Below are 17840 nucleotides of genomic sequence, written 5' to 3' on the forward strand. Positions count from 1 at the left end.
CTGTTACTTTACCAGCAACAGTTATTCTAAATGGGCTAACTGAAATAGCAGAGGGGGGAAATTTCAAACAAACGTTAGCAATAGTTTGCTAGCATCCCATGGTATAATTTCAGGGTCAGTATTTTCAAATAAACCATATTGTGTTCCAAGTTATTTTCTGTTAACAAACTGTATTAAACACAGTTTTGTTTCACATTTTTAGCTAAAGGTTATTCACGCATATACTGGACATGCAGATTTTAATCTTTCTGCTCATACCCCAGGACAGAGTTGAAACAGAAATCCATGGGATCAACCATAAACAATGAGATGTTGGCATTCAGTATCTGCTGCTCACTAGACCACGAATCAGACTCGCTCACTTCTCACTTTCTATTCAATGGTTGACTATAAATAGCAGAGATGAAACTCAACACAGAATCGTTTTTGGAACCTACCCCATACAGCTCGGCTCTGGTAAGTTGATTGTTTCTCATTTTTATTTCATTCCAATTTAATTTCAATTTCCTCTAATTTGCCTCAATTTGTTTGACATTTATTTCTGCTTCGTAAATTACTCCATTGCACCAATTTAGCTAGATATATTGGAACATTATAAAGGCTGTGGCCAAGCTTTTAATGTATAAAATGTTGATAAATTTCTAAAAGCTGTCACCTTGTGAAGAGAAATTGTGCCATTTGACTTCTTTTAGGATAAAAACCTCCAAACTACAAGCATGGCGCAAACAAACCCCGCAGGAATTTTCAAGGTACTGTTTACTTTTCTAGAATATTTAATCAGAATTGAAACTTTTGCTTTTGTTTATCGCTCTTTTTCCTGAATATCATGAGAAGAGTAAAAATTGTGATTATTGCAGATTACTGCTTATGATCAAGAAAATTTCCAGGGCAAGAGGATGGAATTTACTGCATCCTGCAAGAATATTATGGATTGCGGTTTTGACAATATTCGATCCATCAAAGTTGATTGCGGAGTGTGAGTCAACAGCCTTTACATATTTTTAGAACAAAAAATGCAGCCTTAACCGTTACTGTCGAACTTATTCCAAAACAAACCTTATCAAGCTTAATTAAAATGCAATCATCGATTTTTTTTAAATTCCACTGTCATTTGCAAATTAAAGTAATCAGCTCACAAAATTTTTTTTTTTACCCTTACACACTTTCATACAAATCAGTATTGCTGATGTTCATTTGCTGTCAACACAGCTTGGCTAATTGAGACACTGATAACATAGGAGGGAATTCGATCAGCTTCATATGTGTTTCTGATCTAAAATAAGTACCAATGTATTTAGAGTGCAGTTACACTGCTACTTTTGTTTTGATGCAAAGCAGTTTCCACATGGCAGTGACACACTAAAGCTGGGGGAGTGAAAGCACCTCGCGCTGGGGTCTCACGCCCAATTTGCAATGGTCAGGTGACAATATAATTCAAGCCTGCCTTAGTTCAGGCATACAGCCGGAAACTTTTTTTGCCTCTATTATTAAGTATATCACAGATTTTCAAATTAGTTTGCATAACACACACATCTATACATGAATGTGCACATCTCTCACCAATATCCATGGTGTGTGCATGTGGTGAGGCCTAAAATTGTCTTTCCTTCTGCAAAAGAAATGTAAGAGCTGAGTGACAGTTAACTCTGGTCTATCAACCCACTGCACATACACTTGTCTTGATCTCAGGACAGTACGGCCTGGAGTTTCCTCCTTGGGTGCAACCCAGAAGGTAGACCTAAAAATGTGCCCAATGTTGTGCCCATTTTGCCAATGTCAAGTTATGCAAAAGTATCCTTCCAATCTCATTAGAATATGTCCAAACTTTAAATGGGCATAAAGCATCATAAACAATCACTGCCCAAGGAAATGCTGAACCCACACCAGTATAATTCAATTAATTGAACCATCATTCAAGCGCATCAAGCTCAGCACATCCAGGAACCTGCAATCGAGGAGATTTTGCAATTTTTAATCTAATTTATACTTTTTCCATAAGAATGCATCAAAAGAAAACAGAAAATACAGAAGGCCTCAGTGAAGGAATTTTTTTCTCAAAGCATACAAAAATTGCAATTAAAAGACCAGAAAAATTACTTTGTTTCCTGCTGTGCTTGAAAATGTGGTCACATGTCGACAGATCCCCTAACCCATCAACCAAGTACATTTGAGAGTCAGGATTGTGGCCCGTTTTGTGGGCGGAGATTTGTTCAGATGTAGGGTTTGATGGACGGAAGTAAAAGATCAAGGAAATTTGGCCGTATTGAATTTGTGCGGTATAATTATTGCCAGCTTAGTGGGCAGGTCTCGGTAACAGCTGTAGGGCTGAGTTGGGTCATGGTTTCAGACTGAGGCAGAAGCATGTGACTCATATTCTGGATGGCAAGAAGCACAGGCCAACACTGCGAGATTCAGGCACATACTCAAGTCTTTAAAGCAATTATTCTGAGAACAAGTCTATAATCTCAGAGCTTGCTCATCAAGAGGAACTCAATCAGTTTTAGATAGTTTAAAAGTCTCACGTTAACTATTGCTGCAGAGATGAACTCAATAGAAGTTGCACTGCTCCCTGAAGATTCTCTTTGGGGAAGCAGTTGCTTCTCAGCAAATTCAGGCCACTGCTTATATTTACTGCATCGCTGTGTAGATGTAGTGACCTTGCTGATGAATGAATCAGCAAATTATTGCTAATAGATAATGTTAGGAATTATTTGTGTTTCTCAATTTTAACATAGGGTGAGAGTGTAACAATGTCTATTTTTGAAAAGTTGACATGAAAGCTATTTTCTTCTTGTAGGTGGGCTGGTTATGAACATTCCAGCTTCTTTGGGCAACAATTTATTCTGGAGAAAGGCGAGTACCCTCGCTGGGATGCCTGGAGTGGCAGCAATGCTTACCACACTGAGAGACTCATGTCCTTCCGCCCCATTTGCTCTGCTGTAAGTTGGTTCACTATTCAGTATCTCTAGGGCTTGATGCTAGCACAGCACATACTTCACATAACTGACAATGCAACATATATCACCAAATAAGGTAATGTTACTCATTAACAGAAGTTTATACGGTTAATCTTCTTGGTACCTCATCACTATGCCAGCTTTCAGAAACTGAATTATCATAGAATGGTTACAGCACAGAAGAAGGCCATTCAGCCCATCTTGCCCATGTGGCTCTCTGCAAGAGCAGCTCTGCCACTCCCCCACCCTTTCCCTGTAGCTCAGCAATTGTGTTCTCTTCAGGTGCTTATCCAATTCCCTTTTGAAAGCCACAACTGAATCTGCTTCCATCACACTCTCAGGCAGTGCATTCCAGATCCGAACCACTCGCTGCGTAAAGAAGTTTTTCCTCAGCTTGCCGTTGCTTCTTTTGCCAATCACCTTAAATGGGTGTCCTCTGGTCCTCGAACCATCCGCCAACAGAAACAGTTTCTCCGTATCTACTCTGTCTGGACCCCTCATGATTTGGAACACCTCTATCAAATCTCCTCTCAACCTTCTCTTCTCCAAGGAGAACAACCCCAGCTTCTCCAATCTATCCTCATACTCCAGTTGAGGCCAAACCAGTGTTTTATAAAGGTTCATCCTAACTTCCTTGCTTTTGTACTCCATGTATCTATTTATAAAGCCTAGGATCCCAGATGTCTTTTTAACCACTAGCACAGAGACATGGAAAGGGATCTGGAAATAATGGTAGAGTAATGTCATTGTCAATATCTGAGTGTTGCAATACAATTAAAAAATTAACTGTGCTGAAATATAGATCTAGAACAGAAGTCTGTGGCATTTATGTTAAAAGTTTTACAATGCAATTTTGGACCATACATGTGATATTGTATTTCGTTGCAGTCATCATAATACAAAAAATATAATTGAATTTAAAAGGGCACAGAAGCAACAAGCTTAATCTCAAGTGTAAAGTGATGTGCTATAAGAAAAGCTTACAGAAACTTAAGTTTTACATTCTAGAGGGTAACATTTGTGACATATGCAAAATATTAAACAGTAGAGATAGACCCTGATTATTGCAATGCTGACTTTGTTCTGTTCATTTGCAAATGTATTGCAGCATCTACAAATGCACTCAGCATGTATGTTTATCATTATCCTTTAGCACCATAAAGAGTCCAAAATTATTATTTTTGAGAAGGAAAACTTCATTGGTAGACAGTGGGAGATGTGTGATGACTACCCCTCTTTGCAAGCCATGGGCTGGTGCAACAATGAAGTTGGATCTATGAAGGTTCAAGCTGGCGCGTAAGTTGTGTTTTCATGTTTAAAAAACAGTAAAGTTGGGTTATTGCAGTTTAAGGATGAAAACTTAGCTGGATCCAGTCAAGTCCTGTACATCTTAAGGGCTTGTTGATCACATCCATTTTACTGTTTCTGCTTCTAAAATAACAGTTTACCTTAGACCTGAAGAAAATAACCTATTTGATCAATTCTAACTAGCTCAGAAGTACCCAGAGCAGGGCTATCCAAGCTGTGCCTATGGGCCTTTTGCAGCTCCTGAGCCCTTGTAATCCAGTCCTGGAAGCCCTGGCACGTGATCCCATTTCCAGTTACATGCCCTGGTTCATATTTGTGAAACTTAACATGGATTCAAAGTTCATTTAGTAAAGTATGCTGTTTTCCCACTCCAGATGGGTGTGCTACCAATACCCAGGATACCGTGGCTTCCAGTACATCATGGAATGTGATCGTCATGCTGGAGAATACAAGCACTGGAGAGAGTGGGGATCCCATGCTCAGACCTTCCAGATCCAGTCACTCCGTCGCATTCAGGAGTAAACCAACACATTAACAGAGCATCAGAGGGGGTCTGCAGAAGAAATCTATTGGTATACTTGATACTGCATTCTGTTGTAGAACAACAACCTGTGCGCTGTGATTGATTTAAGATCTCATCGCAATAACTTGGGGTACTGAAATATTCAAATAAAAGTCATAAAAATGTTTCCGTTCTCTGTCTCAAGTTGCACATGAGCAATTACTTGTTCTAAAGTTTCAATACTGCTTGACTGAAGAGACTCATCAGACTCGTTTTCTACTAGGTGATGAAATACCGCAGACAAACAAAGCAGGTAGTTGGATTCTGGAAATGAACCACAGAAAGGCAATCGGCCATGAGGCTTAAAGCACATTAATCATGATTGGTTCGTGTTCCCAGTATCACAAACATCTTGGTTTTCAAATACACTGACAGTCAGTTTGTATTTGATTTATGCTTTGCTTTTCAGTAAGAATCCAACAAGGCATATATATCCCGATGCTTCAAAGTAATTCAAGGTGGCAGCTTGAATATTATTATTTTGTTGACTATTTAAATGAAGTCCATGAGAGACTGCATTTCCCAGATGGAGACTGACTAATAAACTAAATAATCAATATTACTCATTATAAATACACTCTGCACTTAGTGTTCACGTAATTAAAATTTGCTCCATCACACACAACTGGTTGAGCGCTCTTTCTTCTCCACATGGTTAAGGAGTCTAAGTGGCCTGGCCAGTTTGAGAGTTTAATCCTGCTCAGACAGCAGAACTCTTCCGCAAGTGCCAGCTGGAAATTACGAGACGTTGATTGTCCCCAGTGATTGGCTGATAGTGTTTCACCCAGTAACTCCCCAGCATGAAGGATGATATCCCCTTTGAAATGGCTCAAGCAATCAAGTGAAAATGTTGAAGACTCTGCAGAATAAAAACAATGTTATCAAATGTTCTTCAAAAATGCAGAACAATTTCCTGTACTTAGAAATGAGGGCATGACCTTTTAACCACTTTCGCTATTTACTATCATTAAATGTTTTCCTGCCCAAATTACAGGCAATTGCATTGTTATTTTAATAATTTGCTAAAATACGAAAACTTAAAAACAATGCAATTGAATGTCTTAAATAAATTACAATGCTTACTTTCAGATAATCATGTTGCGCACTTGAAATCAAGGACGAGATTGTGCAATAAAAATAGAATCTAAACTTCTTGATTAGGAAAAGCATTGTACAAAACAGTTTCACCTTGCTATTTTCTATTCTCTAAGCTTCAATTAAGCTTTAATCAGTTAATTGCTATGAATTCTAGGAATGTACCACTTGAAACCCCACTTGAACTTTTTTTGAATATTGTACATAAGATTAAGTTATTTTACTCAGCACGCCATTGGGAAGGGATAATAATTACTTTGAGCCAAGGAAAATTCCCCCTGGAGTAGGAGTGTAAAGCCCTTCCTTTCTTACCATCTATATCCGGCCAGGCCAGAAAAAGCACTCTGTCAGAAAACTGTTCCAGGATTTCAGGACCACTGGTCTAAAGTTATAAAAACAGAAGTCACCTTTAGCAGTAAATGCTTTCTTCCCCAACTTATTGTTAGGCTAATTATTTGTAATAACAGAGAACTTTAGTCACCTGACAACTATTTTAAACACCTATAGATTGCAAACTATGATCAATATTATAAATTGTACTTGGTAATGCAGTACACAATTTGTACAATTGAACTACACATAATATTTGGAAAAAATCCATATCGATTCAAAGTTAATATATATTTAATAATCTATTTTCTTACCCAGATGGGCATAATTTATATATTCTACATTGGCCATTTAAATGAATTGAAATGTTAAAGGTAATCAGTTAACAAAGAAAGGCTGCATTTATATGGCTCTTTTCATGCCCTTGGTACATCTCAAAGGCAATTAATCACAGTTTGAACTGTATTCACTTTTTGGCAAATGATGTTGACTCCCCTCTCATCACATCTGATAAATGTGAAAGACAGCTCCCTAGCTTGTTAACAATGTTAGTTATGTCATGCTATTCGAGCCCAAGCTTCAAAATGACTGTGCAAATCATATATTTCTCTCCATCGTAGAATTCAATACCAATAGTATTCTGGTTGGGAAATGGGATGTGACTTGAATTGTGCTGTATGTAAAAATGTGTGCAGACACTTGCTACAGAATATTTTTTGTGAAAATTCAATGAGACCAGACCAGTGGATTTAGAAGTAATTGAAAACAAACAATAAACTTTATTAATATATAATTTTAGGCTACACTAATGTGGTCAGGTTGGGCAGGAATCTTCCTTCCCCCAATTAACCTTTGGATCAAGCTACTAGGAGATTTTGTGACATTGGCTGAGGTTGCACTCAGCCAAAGATAACAGCTAGCAATCAGCCATGAAGTGTCAGCTTGCTGGAACACAGCAAGACCCAACACTGATTCCCAGGCACATTGAGTGAGTTTTCTCTAAGAACAGCATTTATTCCATTTTTGGGGGGATGGAGGTTTCACTCCAGCCCTTTCACTAAGAAATGGTTTTATTCTTTTACTATTAGAATGAGTGGGAAAAATTAATTGCTTCTCAACAGATCTGGACATTATGTAAAAGAGTAATGGAATGTTGGCCTTTATTTCTAAGGGGAGGAATTAATGCACTGAACCTTGAACAGAACTCATCTGGAGCACTGCATTCCATTTTGGGGATTTAAAAGGGTTAAATTATGAAGACAGGCTGTATGAAATTGGTTTGAGTTTAGACAGTTGAAAGGTGCTCTAATTGCAGTGTTGAAAATGATAAAGGGATTCAATAGGGTCGATCCATTGAAATTACTTCCTTTGATGGTAAATCCAGAAAAAGCAGGCACTATATTAAAATTAGAGCTGGGTCATTCAAGAGTGAAATCAGAAAGCACTAAGGTAAAGGGGGTCCAATTGGCTAGCTCCCAGAAACGAGTATGGGGATTGCGATGCACAATTAACCCACATCCACTGATTGCAAGGCAGGCAGCATGCCAACTTTAAGCTGTTGACTCATTTCCATGATCCAGCACTAACCATACAGTTCATTGGCTGCAAGCATTTGCAAAGGGTCAATATAGTGAAAGCATAGCACCACTTAAAGCTGGCCTGCATTGTTTAAAACTTGTCTGTACCCCTTAAAGGGGAGGTACATTGTGGTTGGATCATGGTTGAAGCGAATCTGACCGAGGAAAGAGTAAGGAATGCCACACAGGGGAGAGAATGGGCTCCAAGGTTTTTGGATGCTGCACTGAAGGCCTTGGTGGAGCAGGTGGAAAGGGAGTGGGACGCCCTGAATCCGCAGGAGGGACGGAGACCCTCCAGACGCATAGTCAAATGGAGCAGATAGCCAGCTATTCAACCATGCCAACCACATCAGACAAGGTTGCATGACACTCTCTGACATACCTCCCTCTGTCTTGCAGGACAAGGTAGTGCACAACTGGGGGCAGCAGGAGTTAACCGGAAGGGGACTGGCATGGTGATGGCGTTAGCCATTATTGGGACACCCATTGCTGAGGCGACGGGCACCAGCAGGAAAACACCAAAGATGATGATACCTCATACCTAATTTACCTTCTCACAATCCATCTCCCCCTCATCCCACATACTCTGCTTATTTACAAGCTGCAAATGGTATAAGCATGTACTTCTACTTTCCCTCCTCCCTGCTCAAAAAACATAACACTGTGCCTTTCTCCTTTCAGATACCCAAGTGAAGCAACCTGACTAGGTAATGGAGAAACACCAAGAAGAGAGCGTTGATGAAGACACAGCACCATCACTTGATCTCACATTTACTGCCACCAGCTCAGATACACATTCCCAGCCGGCATCCCACATTCTATCCTCCGTAAACTTGAGGTCATCCAAAACTCTGCTGCTGTGTCTATTTCTTGCAACAAATATCACCCCTGTGCTCGCTGACCGACATTGGGTCCTGGTAAAGCAATACCTCGATTATAAAATTCTCATCTTTGTTTTCAAATCCCTCCATGGCCTTGCCCCTCCACATCTCTGTAATCTCCTCCAGGCCTATGACCCTCCCAGATATCTGTAATCTCCTCCAGGCCTATGACCCTCCCAGATATCTGCGCTCCTCTAAACGTGGTCCTTCAAGCATTCAAGATTTTAATTGCTGCACCATTAGTGACCATGCCTTTAGCTGCCAAGCTCTGCAGTTCCCTCCCTAAACCTCTCTGCCTCTCTTTCTTCCTTTACGACACTCCTTAAAACTTACCTCTTTGACCAAGCTTTTGGTGGCTTGGTGTCAAATTTTACTTTATAATGCTCCTGTGAAGCACCTTGGGACATTTTATTACATTAAAGGCCCTATATAAATACAAGTTGTTGCTAACACTGCACCTTAGAGGATAGATGAGAAGCAGGATCTGCACACAGTGAGACACTGGGCACGTGGACTGCAGCCAGGGCAGGGGGCAAGGATAGTGCAAGCACCAGCTCCACAGAGGGCAAGGTCACACACAGGTTCTGCTACAGGGTACTCAGATAGGACTTTTCTGGGGCAGCCTAAAGAATGCTGATGGATATACAGAGTGAAATGCTTGGTGCATTGGGCAGCCTGCCAGAAAGTCTGCAGTCAAAGTCAAGGAGCATGGAGAAATCCAGCACCAACATGGCACGGGGCTTTGCGCAGAGCTTGTAACCCATCTTTTTCAGCCTGGAAGTGGTGGGTAACTCTGTTCTAGTTGGGGACCAAACCATGATACAGCATCTGATGGTTGATGTTCCAGCTTCTACTGCAGCACAAGCAGCAGCTACCCAACATCTGAGCGCTGCAGTGGAATCTCAGACTGCTGTCATGCAAGGTCATCTTGCTGCTGTGCAAGCTCAGACTATTGCCATCATGGATGTGGATTACAGTGTGCAAAGGGGCTTGCAGGGTGTCACAGCAGTCCAGGAATTTGTCCTCCGACAGATTATTAGGATTATGGAGGCTCCTCCCGTGGGGAGTGATGTGGCACCATGGTACATGAAACTGCTGTCCACTCTCAGGAAAACAGCAATCATCCTCCCACTCCTGCCACTCCTCTTGCTGTTGCCTGTAAGCCAGCCAGCCCAGACTACTGCCACCCATGTTGAAATGTGAAGTCCAAACCCAGGCCTTCTAGGCCCAGAGTTGCTCGAGATTGTCTTCCAAGGTCATCTCCCCCACTGAAAGTTAGCCATGCTGCAGCCACTGGGGTAAGACTTCATACGAGCACTAGAATAGGCAAAGACACACAAAAGACAGGCACTTAGAAAATGCACAAAGATGATTAGTTGACTTTTGCACACAATAAGGCATGATTTTATGTATACATTTGGTTTAGAATGTTTATTTTGTGCTGGCTTTTCTTCCTGCATTGTGGCCAAGTGGATGCAGGGATGGTCAGTGACAGAGGGAAGGGAAGGTCTGGGACTGGAGGTGAATAGACAACTGGGGTTGCAGTTACTGGTATCGCTCTCAGATGACAACCCAGGAAGGAAGGGACTGTCTAGGTCACCTCCTCCCTTTACCACCTCCTCCTCCTCCTCAGCTGCTCGCCATATAGCCTGTGGCAAGGGCTGTCCCCTCATGATTGTAAGGTTGTATGGTATGCAGGAGACCACAATGAATTTTGACACCTTCTCTGTCGAGTAACACAGGGCTCCTCCTGAGCGGTCCAGGCAGCAGAAGTGTTATTTCAGCATGCCAATGGTCTGTTCTATAACATTTTTAAAATTCTTTCATGGGATGTAGGCATCACGAGCAAGGCCCAGCATTTGTTGCCCATCCCTAATTGCCCTTGACAACTGAGTGGCTTGCTAGGCCATTTCAGAAGGCAGTTAAAAATCAACCACATTGCATGTGGCAGCATGGCTTTCATTGTATGCATGCTGCACGTGTGCATGAATTGTGCATCAGATTCAGCAGTCATGTCATCAACGGATAGCCCTGGTTGCCCAGTAGCCATCCTCTGGTTTGCTATACAGTGCCAGCTGCACCTGAGCAAACTTCCACAGAATGAAGGCATCATGATTGGTGCCAGGCTGCTGGGCATTGACCTGCATTATTCACTGCTTATAGTCACATATCAGTTGGATGTTGAGGGAGTGGAATCCCTTTTGGTTCCCGTATAGGGCAGAATCCCTTTAAATAGAGGTAGTGCAGAGTCAGTGGTCCTTCTCGCTGTTGAACATGTGTTCACCTGTGCAAGGTTAAGAGAGGGTGTTGGCTACAGGTTGAGCTCCAAAATGGCAGTGCAGCATCAAATCAGCATTACATGCTAATTGACAACATGTTCTGCCTGTTCTGCAAAATTCTGCCCAACAGTCAATGTGCACAAGCTAATGCCTGCACGAGTATGGTATATGCACATATCGCAAGCACCATTTTGGAGCTCTAGGGGCATCTGTAGCACCCAATTCCTCACCCATTCACTAATGGATACAAATTAGGAAATTAGAAGAGAAAAAGGTTTGTTGATTGCACAGAAAAAAGAGCATGTGTAAATCGTTCCTGGAAAGCTAGTCCTTATTAGACTGACCTCAGTTCAGTTTGACATTTACCAGTCCAAAACTTGTTGACCACATCCGATTGCTCATTAAGTCACATTCCTGTGGAGGGCGGCGCAGTGGTTAGCACCGCAGCCTCACAGCTCCAGGGACCTGGGTTCGATTCTGAGTACTGCCTGTGCGGAGTTTGCAAGTTCTCCCTGTGACCGTGTGGGTTTTCGCCGGGTGCTACGGTTTCCTCCCACAGCCAAAGACTTGCAGGTTGATAGGTAAATTAGCCATTGTAAATTGCCCCTAGTGTAGGTAGGTGGTAGGGAATATGGGATTACTGCAGGGTTAGTATAAATGGGTGGTTTTTGGTCGGCACAGACTCGGTGGGCCGAAGGGCCTGTTTCAGTGCTGTATCTCTCAATAAATAAAATAAATCCCTGTCCGCATCAGCCTCCAATGGCTTCTGCACCATGTAATGGAGTAAAAATCCTCATCTCATTTACAATTCCTTTCCCTGACTTACTTCTTTCCAACTCTGCAACCTTTTCCAATCACGTGTCACCTGCTCTTGACTCTGACTCTCTTTCGATCCTTCCCTCCTGCTCCACCTTCAGGATCTTCAGCTATCTCAGCAAACTCTATAATTCTCTCTCTCAAGCCCTCTGCTTTGCTAACTGCCTCACTACCTTTAAACAGACCTTTTTGGCAAGCTTTTATTCACCTCGCCTAACTCTTCTACCATGCTTGGCCTTTGTGAAGCACATTGGGACGACATACTACATTAAAGTTGTTAACATAAATGCAGATCATCATTATTACGTGCAGAAATGAAATCTACAATTTATGTTGAAGCAGGTCTGCTTAGGGCTTAGATTTTTTTTTCAAAGCTGAGTTATTGGCAAATTAGCCTATTTCTTTTGAACTAAAATGAGGATAAAATAAAGCAACTGTTGTTTTAGCAGCAGTTTGAAAATTTAAGGCAAACAATGTGAACCAGAATAAGAAACGCAAAATTGTCTGTAAGTCATCCCTGATCATCTGTTATTTTATAGATCTAAACACACACAGTGACAGATAAAAGCCACCAGCTCACTCATGGCTCCAGTCACTCTGTAAAAGCATTGTACATACCAAAATCTCTGAATATCGCATTTCTGGCGGGTAAACAATATTTGTATCAAATGATATCACATCTACTCCATGGCACTGAAGCAAATACTCCCAGTATCCTGTTCCCTTTATATAAAAAAAAAGATTAAACATGGCATGTTAAAATCCCAAATAATGGTTAGTCCTTCAACCATTTGATGTCATCCTTCCTGAATATTACCTTTAAAGTGTATGGCTTTTCTTAAATTAATCCAGTATCCTGACCGCGGCCATCCTTCCTAGCAACTTTGTTCCAACCGTTAACTATCCTCTGTAAAGAAATGCTTCTTGACATCCAGCTTAAACTTGGCTTTTACAATGCTGAAACTGTGGCCTCTTAATCTGGTGCGCTGCCCTGTAAGTATTGTCTTGGTTTACTTTCCCTGTTCCATATATCCTATACATCTATAAAATTCCCTCTGAGACTTTGCTTTTCAAAACTGAAGAACTCAAGCTTATCAAGTCATCCTCCATAGCTCTTCTTACTTAGCAGTAACAGCCCTCTGGGCAGCCCATTCAGTACAAACCAAATCCATGTTTTATCTTGATTTGTAAGAGTCTTTCATGTGGTACTTTATCACTTGGAAGTTTAGCTACTCTGTCATATGGCTTACTTCCTAACTTGAGATGCAACTTCTCAAAATACCTGTTATGTTAGTGAGAAAAGGCTCAGGGGAGATTAATTTCAGGTTTAAAAAATTATGAGGCGCTTTGATAAATTGAATTTGGGAAAAAATATTTCCTCTCATTGGGTCGTCCGTGACTAGGGATCATCAAATTAAAATAGTCACTTCTTTGAAAGAGAGAGAGATAGGGGAAATTTCTTTACACCGAAGGCTACGGGACATGTGCGGGGAAATGTGATTAGTTAGGACAGGTGATTGATGGTCGGCATAGGCTCGTTGGGCCAAAGGGCCTGTTTCTGTGCTGTGAAACTCTATGACTCTATGATTGTTGGAACATGAAATGATTTACCACATGGAGTAACTGAGGCAGAGATCATTGCATTAAAAACAAGAAATGCTGGAACCACTCAGCAGGTCTGGCAGCATCTGTGAAAAGAGAAGCAGAGTTAACGTTTCGGGTCAGTGACCCTTCTTCGGAACATTGGATCATTGCATCATGGTATCAGTGACAGCAAGGGATGATGATGGTGAAACTAGAAAATACTGATTGTCCAGGGGAGAGGAAGCTAATAGGAGTGGACTCAATTGATTTTAAAATTAGGAAAGGTAATGACATTTTCAAACATCCCAGGATTTATGTCTAGGATTGCAAGATTGTAACTTTTGTCAGTCAAATTTTGCTGCACCTTTTCCTGTGGGGACCGAGGCATGCACCTTGGTTAACATGCCTTCCCTGAGCCTGCTTTGAGTTGATAAATGTATTTTAGTGCAATCTATAGCCTTGGAAAATAAGCAAATGATCAAGATATTGTAAAAGCAAAATACTGCAGATGTTGGAAATCTGGAATAAAAATAGAAAGTGCTGGAAATACTCCGCAGATATGGCAGTATCTAATGAAAGGTCACAGACCTGAAACGTTAACTCTGTTTATCTCTCCACAGATGCTGCCAGACCTGTTGAGTATTTCCTGCACTTTCTGTGGTTATCTAACTATTGCACATGAGCTATATGACAGGAAGGGGGTGGGCAACACAAGAGTCCAGACCCAGCTGTTGCGACCAATTACCAGCAGAAGTGACAACACGATCATGTAATTTTAGAAGTACTTACAGCACCAGCTGAAACCACAGGTTGCTTTAAGTCTGCAATAAAGGTAATTGCTTCTGAATTTGGAATGGAAAAAGAAAATAATATTTGCAGTTTTTGGCAACTCAATTCATCAATATCCCTCAGTAGCTGAACCAGCTCTCTTCTTCGCCCATGTTGTAACTGAGGATCGCAGAACCTGTGAATGTCTGCTGGAAATTGCTCCATTTTAACGCAATACATTTTGTAATACAGGTTTTCTCCCCCACACTTTCTCTGCTCGACTGTTTGCCACTGTATTTCACCATTACTATCTGACTCCATTCCTAGCTGTACAACTGTCGCTTTCTCTGACGAAGTAGGAAGTAAGCACACGATTAATGCACAACTATCAGCGATACAGCACCTCCCTGAGGAAAAACAAATCACTTCAGGCAAAACTCCAGACTTGCATAACAACTAGAATGATAAAACACGAAGCTAATTGATTTTGTTTAATTTAGTTACACCAGTTTTTTAAAATCTTTGTACTAGTTATTTTACCATCATCTGGGAATGATGAGAACTGGCAATTAGGAGTGAGATTTATGATGGCAAAAAAATGAGGCTCGTTGCCACTCCATTTAATTACAAGAAATGTTATTTAGTCTTGAAGAGTCTACTTTTTCTCTTCTTCTTTGGCCTCCTTATCTCGAGAGACAATGGGTAAGCGCCTGGAGGTGGTCAGTGGTTTGTGGAGCAGCGCCTGGAGTGGCTATAAAGGCCAATACTAGAATGACAGACTCTTCCACAGGTGCTGCAGATAAAATTGGTTGTTGGGGCTGTTACACAGTTGGCTCTCTCCTTGCGCTTCTGTCTTTTTTCCTGCCAACTGCTAAGTCTCTTCGACTCGCCACACTTTAGCTCCGCCTTTATGGCTGCCCGCCAGCTCTGGCGATCGCTGACAACTGACTCCCACGACTTGTGATCAATGTTACAGGACTTCATGTCGCGTTTGCAGACGTCTTTAAAGCGGAGACATGGACGGCCGGTGGGTCTGATACCAGTGACGAGCTCGCTGTACAATGTGTCCTGGGGATCCTGCCATCTTCCATGTGGCTCACATGGCCAAGCCATCTCAAGCGCCGCTGACTCAGTAGTGTGTATAAGCTGGGGATGTTGGCCGCCTCGAGGACTACTGTGTTGGAGATGCGGTCCTGCCACCTTGAAGAGTGAGATGCATTAAAATAAGTGACATTTTTAAACAAACATGAATATCAATTCAAATGATTGAAGTGCTGCGAGTTGATTTTGATTTTTGAAATTATTTAATGCAAGTAATTCTTAAATTCTTGTATGTATTGAATAGTTTGCTGTGTGTGCACTAACATTTACTTGGCGTTGAAATGTGCACAGGTCAGACTGAACTGTATCAAAGATGAACTGGTTTAAAGCGAGAGTATCTGGTGCTGAAGAGTAAATCGAGATAGCAGCCGAAAGTAAAATCTCCCAGTTAATGCTCGCAAAAAGGGATGATGGTGGATAGTCAATGGCAAACATTTAAAGAGCGCATGGATGAACTGCAACAATTGTTTATCCCTGTCTGGTGCAAAAGTAAAACGGGAAAGGTAGCCAAACCATGGCTTACAAGGGAAATTAGAGATAGCATTAGATCCAAGGAAGAGCCATATAAATTCACCAGAAAAAACAACAGACCTGAGGATTCGGAGCAGTTTAGAATTCAGCAAAGGAGGACCAAGGGATTGATTAAGAAGGGGAAAATAGAGTACGAGAGCAAGCTTGTTTTAATGCAAGAAGTGTAGTAGGTAAGGCAGATGAACTTAGGGCTTGGATTAGTACCTGGGAGTATGATGTTATTGCTATTACTGAGACTTGGTTGAGGGAAGGGCATGATTGGCAACTAAATATCCCAGGATATCGATGCTTCAGGCGGGATAGAGAGGGAGGTAAAAGGGGTGGAGGAGTTGCATTACTGGTCAAAGAGGATATCACAGCTGTGCTGAAGGAGGGCACTATGGAGGACTCGAGCAGTGAGGCAATATGGACAGAACTCAGAAATAGGAAGGGTGCGGTAACAATGTTGGGGCTGTACTACAGGCCTCCCAACAGCGAGCGTGAGATAGAGGTACAAATATGTAAACAGATTATGGAAAGATGTAGGAGCAACAGGGTGGTGGTGATAGGAGATTTTAATTTTCCCAACATTGACTGGGATTCGCTTAGTGTTAGAGGTCCAGATGGAGCAGAATTTGTAAGGAGCATCCAGGAGGGTTTTCTAGAGCAGTATGTAAATAGTCCAACTCGGGAAGGGGCCATACTGGACCTGGTGTTGGGGAATGAGCCCGGCCAGGTTGTTGAAGTTTCAGTAGGGGACTACTTTGGGAATAGTGATCACAATTCCGTAAGCTTTAAAATACTCATGGACAAAGACGAGAGTGGTCCAAAAGGGAGAGTGCTAAATTGGGGGAAGGCCAACTACACCAAAATTCGGCAGGAGCTGGGAAATGTAGATTGGGAGCAGCTGTTTGAAGGTAAATCCACATGTGATATGTGGGAGGCTTTTAAAGAGAGGTTGATTAGCGTGCAGGAGAGACATGTTCCTGTGAAAATGAGGGATAGAAATGGCAAGATTAGGGAACCATGGATGACAGGTGAAATTGTGAGACTAGCTAAGAGGAAAAAGGAAGCATACATAAGGTCTAGGCGGCTGATGAAAGACGAAGCTTTGAAAGAATATCGGGAATGTAGGACCAATCTGAAACGAGGAATTAAGAGGGCTAAAAGGGGTCATGAAATATCTTTAGCAAACAGGGTTAAGTAAAATCCCAAAGCCTTTTATTCATATATAAGGAGAAAGAGGGTAACTAGAGAAAGGATTGGCCCACTAAAGGACAAAGGAGGAATGTTATGCTTGGACTCAGAGAAAATGGGTGAGATTCTAAACGAGTACTTTGCATCGGTATTCACCGAGGAGAGGGACATGACGGATGTTGAGGTTAGGAACAGATGTTTGATTACTCTAGGTCAAGTCGGCATAAGGAGGGAGGAAGTGTTGGGTATTCTAAAGGGCATTAAGGTGGACAAGTCCCCAGGTCCGGATGGGATCTATCCCAGGTTACTGAGGGAAGCGAGAGAGGAAATAGCTGGGGCCTTAACAGATATCTTTGCAGCATCCTTAAACACGGGTGAGGTCCCGGAGGACTGGAGAATTGCTAATGTTGTCCCCTTGTTTAAGAAGGGTAGCAGGGATAATCCAGGTAATTATAGACCGGTGAGCCTGACGTCAGTGGTAGGGAAGCTGCTGGAGAAGATACTGAGGGATAGGATCTATTCCCATTTGGAAGAAAATGGGCTCATCAGTGATAGGCAACATGGTTTTGTGCAGGGAAGGTCATGTCTTACCAACTTAATAGAATTCTTTGAGGAAGTGACAAAGTTGATTGATGAGGGAAGGGCTGTCGATGTCATATACATGGACTTCAGTAAGGCGTTTGATAAGATTCCCCATGGCAGGCTGATGGAGAAAGTGAAGGCGCTTGGGGTCCAAGGTGTACTAGCTAGATGGATAAAGAACTGGCTGGGCAACAGGAGACAGAGAGTAGCAGTAGAAGGGAGTTTCTCAAAATGGAGACGTGTGACCAGTGGTGTTCCAGAGGGATCCGTGCTGGGACCACTGTTGTTTGTGA

General features: G+C 41.9%; 2 protein-coding genes across 3 annotated transcripts; one reads left to right on the forward strand and one right to left on the reverse strand.

Annotated features, from left to right (window-relative positions):
- The first annotated feature begins 347 nt into the window (after positions 1-347).
- LOC137346707 (beta-crystallin A1-like) lies at positions 348-4938 on the forward strand. The gene is made up of 6 exons (XM_068010431.1): positions 348-456; positions 693-749; positions 858-976; positions 2798-2939; positions 4111-4253; positions 4640-4938. The coding sequence occupies exons 1-6, from the start codon at positions 403-405 to the stop codon at positions 4785-4787; spliced, it is 663 nt and encodes a 220-aa protein (XP_067866532.1). The 5' UTR covers positions 348-402; the 3' UTR covers positions 4788-4938.
- LOC137346704 (uncharacterized) lies at positions 2031-14499 on the reverse strand. 2 transcript variants are annotated; one of them, XM_068010429.1, is made up of 4 exons: positions 14179-14499; positions 12424-12528; positions 6235-6304; positions 2031-5686 (listed from the first exon to the last, which is right to left on the reverse strand). In XM_068010429.1, exons 1-4 carry the CDS (start codon positions 14476-14478, stop codon positions 5394-5396), a joined length of 768 nt encoding a protein of 255 aa, XP_067866530.1. In that variant the 5' UTR covers positions 14479-14499; the 3' UTR covers positions 2031-5393. The 2 variants fall into 2 exon arrangements, with proteins under 2 accessions (XP_067866530.1, XP_067866531.1); XM_068010430.1 differs by lacking the exon at positions 12424-12528.
- Positions 14500-17840: the final 3341 nt, after the last annotated feature.

Source organism: Heterodontus francisci, chromosome 30, assembly GCF_036365525.1.
Source record: "Heterodontus francisci isolate sHetFra1 chromosome 30, sHetFra1.hap1, whole genome shotgun sequence".
Classification (NCBI taxonomy): domain Eukaryota; kingdom Metazoa; phylum Chordata; class Chondrichthyes; order Heterodontiformes; family Heterodontidae; genus Heterodontus; species Heterodontus francisci.

What these genes read in the sequence shown, in the direction of transcription:
- LOC137346707 (XM_068010431.1), top strand. Translation starts at nt 403, where the DNA reads ATGAAACTCAACACAGAATCGTTTTTGGAACCTACCCCATACAGCTCG. An exon ending in TCCGCCCCATTTGCTCTGCT is followed by an intron (nt 2,940 to 4,110) that starts GTAAGTTGGTTC and finishes ATTATCCTTTAG; the next exon opens with CACCATAAAGAGTCCAAAAT. An exon ending in ATGAAGGTTCAAGCTGGCGC is followed by an intron (nt 4,254 to 4,639) that starts GTAAGTTGTGTT and finishes TTCCCACTCCAG; the next exon opens with ATGGGTGTGCTACCAATACC.
- LOC137346704 (XM_068010429.1), bottom strand. Translation starts at nt 14,478, where the DNA reads ATGGAGTCAGATAGTAATGGTGAAATACAGTGGCAAACAGTCGAGCAG. An exon ending in CTGTGGTTTCAGCTGGTGCT is followed by an intron (nt 12,529 to 14,178) that starts GTAAGTACTTCT and finishes TTTTATATAAAG; the next exon opens with GGAACAGGATACTGGGAGTA. An exon ending in TGCGATATTCAGAGATTTTG is followed by an intron (nt 6,305 to 12,423) that starts GTATGTACAATG and finishes TTATAACTTTAG; the next exon opens with ACCAGTGGTCCTGAAATCCT.